We start from the raw sequence: 9,544 nt of genomic DNA on the forward strand, positions 1-9,544 counted from the left end.
AGTGTGGATTCTTTGGCAACGGAGCAAGTTACCTACTATTGAAGCAAACTACGTTTTCACTTACTTTGAACTCGAGGCACTCTCTCACTCTCTCTCTCTCTCTCTCACACACACACACACACACCCACCCCAAATCTCTCACTCACACACACACCCCCCAAATCTCTCACTCACTCACACACACTCTCTCTCTCTCTCACACACACACACAAACACATTCTCTCTCTCTCTCTCTCTCTCACACACACACACACACACACTCTCTCTCTCTCTCTCTCTCTCTCTCTCTCACACACACACACACACACACACACACACACACACACACACACACAGCCGTTGCATACTTCTACCTCCTAGCTTATCTACTACCACCCATCAGATTTCCAATAACCCATAGAATGGAACAACAAAGGAGCGATCGGAATGGAGCAGTGCAACATCGTAAGGTGATGGGCTTCGATGCTCGCCTACTTGCAGTGGCCAATCTGTTGGGGCTAGCGTTGGCAGTTCCCATCTTGGTGACAGGAAGCTTGTTGGCTGCCAAGAGGAGCTTGTACTGCATAACCTTCATAGAGAAGCCCTTGATATCTCTTGGGATTCTGCTGGTGGTGGTGTCAGTGGCGGGCGTATTGGCTGCATGGTTGGGCAAACAATGGCTATATTGGCTCCATATTGTGGCCCTCTTCATGCTTGCGATCTTGCTGCTGTGCTTTGGCATCTTCAGCGTTGAGATCACAAGTGGGGGATCCGGCCACCCTCTAGAAGGCAAGAGCTACCAAGAGTACGTGCTTGGTGACTACCCCAAGTGGATGAGGCACCGTGTGGAGAAGAAGAGAGAATGGAAAGAAGTCACCATTTGCTTGCAAAATAATGGGTTTTGCAACCGCCTCCTCCCTTACAATGGTACTGATAAGTCCTTGTACGACCACACCCCCCTCTCCCCAATCCAGGTGAGATTACTATCTTTCTCACCTTTAATACATATTGCATCAATTATGGTTTTACACGTGCAAAACAAAAGAGAGAGTAAATGTCACTTGCTCTTTTGATTGAATTGTCTAAGAGAGACTAAGAAACCTTCTTTTTGAATCAACTTCTTGTACCTCATATATCTTTTTAAGGATTGTCCTACTAGAGACCAAGTTATGTTCTTTTGATTGAATTCCAAGTTGCTATCTATCAAAAAAGGAGGATTTTACTAGGACTTTCTGTAACTTGTGACAGCCTTCTTTCACACTTCTCATAGCAGGCATTTAATTTCATATTATATACATCCTTGAACAACTCTCTCCTTAATCTATAGATTAAACAAATTGCAAATTTGTGTAGACGATTAAGTTCAAGAAAAATATGCTTCCCATAAGACTTACATGTGAATAACTTAGTTCAAGAAGAGAAGGATTACATGAGAAAAAGCTTGTTCAAGAAGAGAGCAACTTAGTTCAAGAAGAGAAGGATTATTAAAGAAGTATTTAAATTTTGAGGTCATAACTAACACAATTGTCTTGTGCTTTCATGTCCTATCTATAGTCTGGATGTTGCAAACCTCCTGTGGCATGCAACTTTGCATACATTGATGCAACACACTGGATCACACCTTCCACTCCAGATACAAGTGTAGATTGTGGGACTTGGAACAATGATCCTTCCTTGCTTTGTTATCAATGCTCCTCGTGCAAGGCTGGAGTGATCCAAGCAACAAAAGATAGGTGGAGAAAAGCAGGTGTCACACTTTTTGTAGTGCTAATTATTCTGATAACATTCTATGCTATCCTAGGAACTGCAGCCTTTCGACGTGAAAGAAACAACAGATTCTAAGTTAATCCTTAAAATTCTTCAATGCAATGTGGATTCTTCCTTTTTTTTGTAACATCAACTTCATGATTAGCCCATTATGTTTGGGCATTTGTGTATTTTATATGAAAATGTCTTGGGCCTTTTTTTGAGAAGATTTTATCCAATGTGTTTGTATTATGCAATCACCACCATGAGATTACATTTGGGATATCATTGGCTAAAGGGAGAGAGTGAGAGGGAGAAGGAAGAAAGGGTGGGGGGAAGGACAAAGAAAGTTTATTTATTATTATTATTATTATTTTTTTGGGGGGGGGGGATGATGGTTTGGCCCTTGCATTAATCTATCATGTATGAAAGTTCAGGGATGAAAAATGATCTATACTCTTCAACACTACTCTTGAAAAAAAGGAATGAATTTTAGAGACTTATAGAAAATTTATTTATCTTTAAATATAAAGTCTCGAAGGAATCCTTTCTAAGAAAATACTCTCAACAAGGGACAATAGTTGAAAATAAATATCATGTACTAAAAAGGTAAAAAATAATTAAATTCTCCATGCTCCTGATTTAGGTCCTTATTTAAATTTTGAGTTTTACTTTGAAAATGTGCTTTGAAAATACTATAAATAATGTGTAAAGCAGGCTACACATACAATCCCAAAATACCCTAAATAATGTTTAAAGGAGGTTGACCACATAAATGATTTGGAAATTCCTCAACATGCATATTTACCATTTGCATATATCGTCTATAAAGTGAAAACCTAATTTTCTACAAATTGGTTACACAAAAATGTTTTTTTCTCGAAACTTTATGATAAGTATATGCATACTGTACAAGTATACTTAGGTAATTTTATGGATCCTTTAATTTATTTTCTATTCCATTTAAAAAATAATACAAATTAACCTTAAGCCATTTTTAAATTGAAGCTACTTCTATGACTCAATTTATGTGTTAACAAATTTTGTTCTTCCTTTTGAAATTATAACAATGGTTTTCTTTGTTAAAGGACTTATAGAAAAGTTTATCTTTTAGCTCTTATTATGCAAATAAATTATAAGGGACTTACATTCAAGTTTAAGTCAACCCAATAAGAGACTTGTGTGTAATATCCAAGGATAGTGAATAAGGAGTATTACGTAAATTCACATGGCCAAGTGCTAACATACCATTAAGAGAGATACAAGAGCTAATTGTTAAAATATTAAGAGAAACCTATGTGATTATATCATAGCACAACAATACATTAGGGTCTTGTAGTCAAAGTAGTTGAAAATCAATATTCTTGTCATTTTGTGAAATACAAATGTGAGGAATGGTCTTCTCACTTTTGAGGAGTTTAGTTCAATGCTTCAAGAGGAGAAGTTATGATTAAAGGGTTGACAAGGTGGAGACTAAGATCCCCCCCTCAAAGAAAAGATTTAAGAAAACCTTTAGATCCAAAGAAAAAAAGCACAAATGTTTATATTCCTGAGAAGTTTAATTCAATGCTTGAATAAGAGGAGTTATAGTCAAAGGGTTGATAAGATAGATAAAAGTATTAAGAAAACCTTTAGAAAAAGAAGGCAAAATGTTTATATGATAATCTATAGTATACGCAAGAGAGTACATACAAGAAGTAGGATCTTTCTTCATAGCACAAAACTTTAAAACTTAAATTTCAGAATAATAGAGACAGAGTACAATATTACTAATGTGATGCAATAGATGGCATATCAGTCCACCCATGTGCTCTTTTAAAGGGAGATTTAATGGGTGATCTAGAACTATTAAGATAGAGGTTGTATTCTAGTAGAAGCTAGGGAGTAAAGTCACAATGATGAATGATGAACTATGTAGAGAAGGGATTGGTCTGTTAAAATTACAGCAATGTGATGAGCTATGGTGGATCAAATGCTAGAATCAATATCATTAACGAAGTGATTAGATGATAATTAAGATGTGATTAATGATTAACTAATAGCTTAATGTAGGCATGGATAATCAAAAACCAGCAAATTCTCATTAGGCCAATGCCTGAATTTATAGAGTTTACATCCAAGCATCTAATCCCACTGATTTCTCCTTGATTCACTCCACATCTTTTGCTTGATTCTCTCCACCTCTCCCAGAATATCTCCACACCTCCTAAATCTCCTCATGCTATCCTTTATTCTCTCCCAGTAGATTCTTCTCACCTTTTCACAGGTTCTCTCACATTTACACATTCTCTTTTACAGCCTCTAGCCCCAAGGGCTTGTTCCCGCACACACCCTATTCTCACTTGTATAGTTCAACACCTCCCCTCAAGTGAATACTCCTAGCACACCTGGACCCTATAACAAGTTTCCCTCTTACTTGATAGTCCGCGACCAATGCCTAGCACCCCTCCCCTCAAATGAACAATCCTAGCACACCTGGATCCTATACCAAGTTTCCCTCTTACTTGATAGTCCGCGACCAGTGTTTCAAGTCCCTAAACTCATAGTCCTTGACACTTTCTCTCTCTATGTGTCCAAGGCTACTATAAGTGCCCGTGACCTTGACTAAAGTGCTCACACATACATCTACCACGTGGCCTACATCATCGGTGGCTTAGAGATGGTTTTAGTCTGTTGGGCGGCAGGTTACATTGGGTTGTGGGGTTTCTCTCTCTCTCTCTCTCTCTCTCTCTGAGATTTTCACATGGCTCCTCACTCTTTGGAGCCTCACATCTTCTCTTGTCTTCAGTCTTCTTGTCATGGTGGTAGCTTCTCTTCACGTGTCCATGTCTTCCTCTTCTTTCAGTCTTCTTATTGTGGCAGCTTCTCTTCTCGTGTCCATGTCTTCCTTCAATGCTTCCTCTAGCTTTTCTTCTTGGTGTGGATCCTCCTCTTGGAAAGAGATGTTCTTCTTCTTTCATGGCTGGAGCCATGAGCTTGTCCGTCAGTTCTTGCTCCATGTGAGCAACATGTCCGATAGTTCTTTTGGGCTTTTGATGTTTATCTTGTGTCATTATGCAATGCAAACCCAAATCTATGCGGGAGGTCTTACCTCTTGCCTTATTCTAGACAAGGGCAGTGTCTGATCCCATTTTTACACTGATGTAATGTGCCCAATACATAATGCATATAGCATTCATTCTTATGCACTTTCCCAAATGCAACTCTGGATGTGAATAATCTTGAATTTGAGTGTGATTTGTAGGCATTAACCGAGGGTTAAATGTAAAATGATGATTACCATAAATTTATCAGCATAATTTTACCAGAAATTACATTAATCAAGGGTAACCAATTTGTACGAAATGGTTGGAGTATCAAACCATCTCTGATTTGCAATATGAAGTTATAGGGATCTGTATATCAGATACCTAATGGTTAATTTGAACCCTCAATTGTACCAAAATACAGTGATTAGTACTGATTAGCAAATTAATCCTTTGTTTTGTGTGCAAAAAATAGAGTATGCGAGGAGCCTAGATCTGAGGCCTTAGAGCTCAAATGAGCTCAAATCCTTTCAAGGCCATCAATAGCAATTAGTCTAGTAGAGGATTAAGCCAAGAAACACAAGATTTGACCAAATATTGAATGCTTAATCCCTATTTTACCAAAGTCACCTGTAGATTTGATGAAGAGCTTGGATCTCACTGTAGACTTGATCAAATCAAATTCTAACTTCACCAGCTTGTAGAGCATGCTTGAAAACCCCCGGGGCTAGCTGGAATTAGACCAATTTGAAGCGGGTACGTCGCATGGAGCTTTTTTCCAAAAAATTTTGGTGCCTGCAAATCGCGTTGCCGTCGACGTTCTACGCTGAATTTCTTCAATTGCTTTGAGCTGTGTGTAGGCCCTTGAGTCTAGTATGAGTCCCTAAAAGGGCTTGGGCAATGGTTATGTGTGAAGGGAGAGAGAGCTCCTCCATTGGCTGGGGGTGCAGAGGTTAGTTGAAAAAGAGGTGAAAATATTAATTTTCTACTAATCCTAATTAGCCAAGTGATTAGCAAGATAATGGGCTCACAAATTGATGGATTCTAGGCTAGGCTCTGATACCATGTTAAAATTACAGCAATGTGATGAGCTATGGTGGATCAAATGCTAGAATCAACATCATTAACAAAGTGATTAGATGATAATTAAGATGTGATTAGTGAGTAATTAACTAATAGCCTAATGTAGGCATGGATAATAAAAAACCAGCAAATTCTCATTAGGCCAATGCCTCAATTTATAGAGTTTACATCCAAGCATCTAATCCCACTGATTTCTCCTTGATTCACTCCACCTCTTTTGCTTAATTCTCTCCACCTCTCCCAGAATATCTCCACACCTCCTAAATCTCCTCATGCTACCCTTTATTCTCTCCCAGTAGATTCTTCTCACCTTTTTACAGGTTCTCTCACATTTACACATTCTCTTTTACAGCCTCTAGCCAAGGGCTTGTTCCCGCACACACCCTATTCGCTTGTATATTTCAACATGGTCGTGTATCTTTATAACGCATGGTAGTAATGTATCTTTATAGGCCTATATACATGATGGGTGGCCATGACTGTATTATTATAGGACCACAATCTTATGTGAATAAGTAGACGTCGAGTGTGCTTAAGGTGCTCAATCATGGCTACTCCTCATAATGGGGACCATACAAACATGTAATACCTCCTAAAGTGGTTCACTGTATCTTTCCAATTATTCATAGATCATGTCTAGTGAAGCAATGACCTTAACAAATGAAATTGATAAACTTATTACTATGGGATTTATCATTGAGATTAAACACACCAATAGGGTGTCACCAATTGTGCCAAAAAAGAATGGAAATCTCAGAGTATGCGTGGATTCAAAAAAGGTTAATATTGCTATAGAGAGAGATAATGAGATTAAACACACCAATCGAGTGTCACCAATTGTGCCAAAACAATGATCCACTTTCATACATTGAACATGTGTGCTGAAAAGAGTAGTAAGAAAAGAAGCTTATAGTTTCTTAGATGGCTTTAGAGGATACAATCAAGTGTCCGTTTTGCCCCTTAAGATTAATACAAAACAACATTCACCACCACGATGCCTAGACAAAACAATATGAGGGTTTAGCATTGATATCCACCCAAAGGAAAACTAAATTTGGTATGATGCTAAGTCAATGAAGATGCTACCCCATCTTATCCCCTGCTAAGAGCCTTGGTAAAGATGTGTGCACAATTGACCACCTTGAACATGATGAGCTTATGCACAAAGTGATTTTGAATCTCAATGTGTTTTGTGTAAGAATGCAACGTATAATTTCGAGCAATGGCCATGCAACTTTGACTGTCACATTGCGGTGTTATAGGTTACTTCTACAATACACCCATATATTATAGAATCCTCCTTAGCCAAAATGCATTAGGAAAAATTGAGGCCCAAAAGAGTGCCCTCTAAGGAGTGAATAAAAAAAGAATGGGCCAACCAATTAGAGATCTAGGATTGTATATCCACATGAATTAAAAAAATGGGACAACCAAATAGAGAGCTAGGATTTGAAACTGGTTTTTCTTTCCCTTTTTGTTTTTCATGCTACAACCCCCTCCCCTTTTTTTTCACTTTCGGGATTCAATCTCGCCATATCTCTTGCCATGCTCCATATTTTCTGGACAAAATTTATAGATACGTTCCTCTCTACCATGTATTCATTTTGGTAATTGTTTGTTTGATTTGGACAAATACTCAATGAGATATAACTGATTTCTCATGCCGCTTTTGTAGTTTTCTTTCTCCTCTTCTTCTTTTCTACATAGACATCCCATATTAATGTTCTATCTCATTGAAGTACTCTCCTACACATTTGAGAAGTTTGACACGTAAGAAGATTTAACTCATTCAAGTTAGAAATATAAGTTTTGAAGTTGCTATTGGTTACTATGTTTGTTTGTATTCTCATGGAAAACAAGCTACAACATTGTTTTTCCTATTTGTTTTGAATTTTGGCTAAGGTTTTAAAGAGCATTCAACTAAGGGGTTTTCCTTTTTGCTACATGTTTTGATTATTTTGTATATTTTGATCAATATTTTTGATTAAGAGTCCTCCGATGTTTACTTTATTGTTATGTTTTAGGTTTGAAAAGTTTGGAAGCACTTTTTTGAAAGGTGAGATGATTTACCTCAATCAATTTAAGAACATAACTATTTAAGATTCCATTATTACTATTTTCTTGCATTAAGAAACTTGGTTATATTCTCTGATAGAATGAACTTGATTGTATTCTCTGATAGAATGAACACTAGAGCTTACCATTTTTTATTTTTTTAAATTTCAAGTTTGATAAAGGTTTTAGGGAGCAAACAAGCACACATGTGTTTGTTGTGCTTTATGTTTTGATTTTGTTGATGTTTTGATCAAAATTTGAATTTTGTTGAGATTATAAGTTTCCTTTTTTATTCATTTTTTAAATGTTTTAGATTTAGGTTTACTATATGTTAGTAGATTTTTTTAAAAATGTTTTAGATTTAGGTTTACTATATGTTAGTAGATTTATTTTTGGTGTTTGGTTTGCGCTTGTAAATGTCTGATAGATGAAAGATAATAAACAACTGGAGGTTAGAAATGATGAAGGAAGATGGATTAAGAAACTCTATAGTAAGTCCAAATGGGCGTTGACGTATCCTAGCAATCAAGATTTTTTTTGAGTGAAGCCTAAGGTCAGATAAGATTTGAGATTGGAAGGAATGAATAATTGACTTCAAATGGTGAGGGTGGAGGTACGGGAATGGAAATACTTATTCAACATGTGTATATACACAAGGATATCAGCTTACATCCCTCCAAATAGATCTCAAGACATAAGCCTAATGGCGAGTGTATGATTTTATTTTAGTCTAGAATACAATTACTATTAGGTTATAATATGATTCTAGAATTTTACTGTGGAGTATGATCTATTTTTGCAATCTTGAACATGGTATAACTTTTTTATCATTGTACACATCTAGTTTTGAAGAATTAAAAAATGTGGAGTCTTCGGGTGAAAAACTAAATGTTTTCCATGTTAAAATCAGAGCTGTATTATTTCAAGATAAGAATGCTAGCTTTTTGGTGACACAATGCACTTCTATGATTTTTTATATGTTGTGCCTTCTGGAAATGGTAAGTATGGCACCCTATAAACCATACCACTCCTATCATCGTCTTCTTTATAATGGATAGCACCTATCATGGATCTAGTACAATCTTGTAGGGTCAAGCTTGTGAATGGTGTGCAAGCTCAATGACACCAGCTACATGCTCAAAGGATGTTCACTTGAGCTGGTTATTCCATTTGGTTATTTTGCACACTTGTTAACCCCATTTACGGCGGTTAACTAGGTGGACAACTTTGATGGGCCCCATTGGATTTTTTTCAAAGTATTTGGAGTCATTATGGGTGATCGGCATCAAAAGTTTTATTAATTTGGGTCACTTTGTAATTTTATCTGCCCGAGCAGCTTTTTTTGCACTTAATGCACATCTTATGTTTAATGAGCCACACACGATGTAAACAAGGGATGATCAAGCTAAGTGTAATGCTGGCATCGAGTAGTCTAGTACACACTAGATTATAGTTGACCACTTATTAAGTTTGTATACAAGATAACTCATCTAATGAGAATGGACACTTTCCTTGTGTGAGAATTGAGAGCTCTTGCTTCTTCTTCTTTCCTCTATCTCTTATGTGTGAGTGAGAGTGAGTCTGAGCTTGAGAACTTTCTTCTCCATCTCTATAGCTTCTTGCTATGAGAGGGACTTGTCCTTGGTCAAGCTATC

General features: G+C 37.0%; 1 protein-coding gene across 1 annotated transcript; it reads left to right on the forward strand.

The window, feature by feature from the left end:
• Window positions 1–264: 264 nt before the first annotated feature.
• On the forward strand, window positions 265–1,930 carry LOC147633283 (tetraspanin-9-like). The gene is made up of 2 exons (XM_086805831.1): window positions 265–953; window positions 1,534–1,930. Exons 1-2 carry the CDS (start codon window positions 402–404, stop codon window positions 1,819–1,821), a joined length of 840 nt encoding a protein of 279 aa, XP_086661957.1. The 5' UTR covers window positions 265–401; the 3' UTR covers window positions 1,822–1,930.
• The last annotated feature ends 7,614 nt before the right edge of the window (window positions 1,931–9,544 follow it).

This window comes from Cibotium barometz, chromosome 12, assembly GCF_041138505.1.
Source record: "Cibotium barometz isolate CiBa-2024 chromosome 12, ASM4113850v1, whole genome shotgun sequence".
Taxonomy (NCBI): Eukaryota; Viridiplantae; Streptophyta; class Polypodiopsida; order Cyatheales; family Cibotiaceae; genus Cibotium; species Cibotium barometz.

Coding starts and splice junctions, on each gene's coding strand:
- LOC147633283 (XM_086805831.1), top strand. CDS start 402: ATGGAACAACAAAGGAGCGATCGGAATGGAGCAGTGCAACATCGTAAG. Junction 954..1,533: donor CCCCCCTCTCCCCAATCCAG/GTGAGATTACTA, acceptor TCCTATCTATAG/TCTGGATGTTGCAAACCTCC.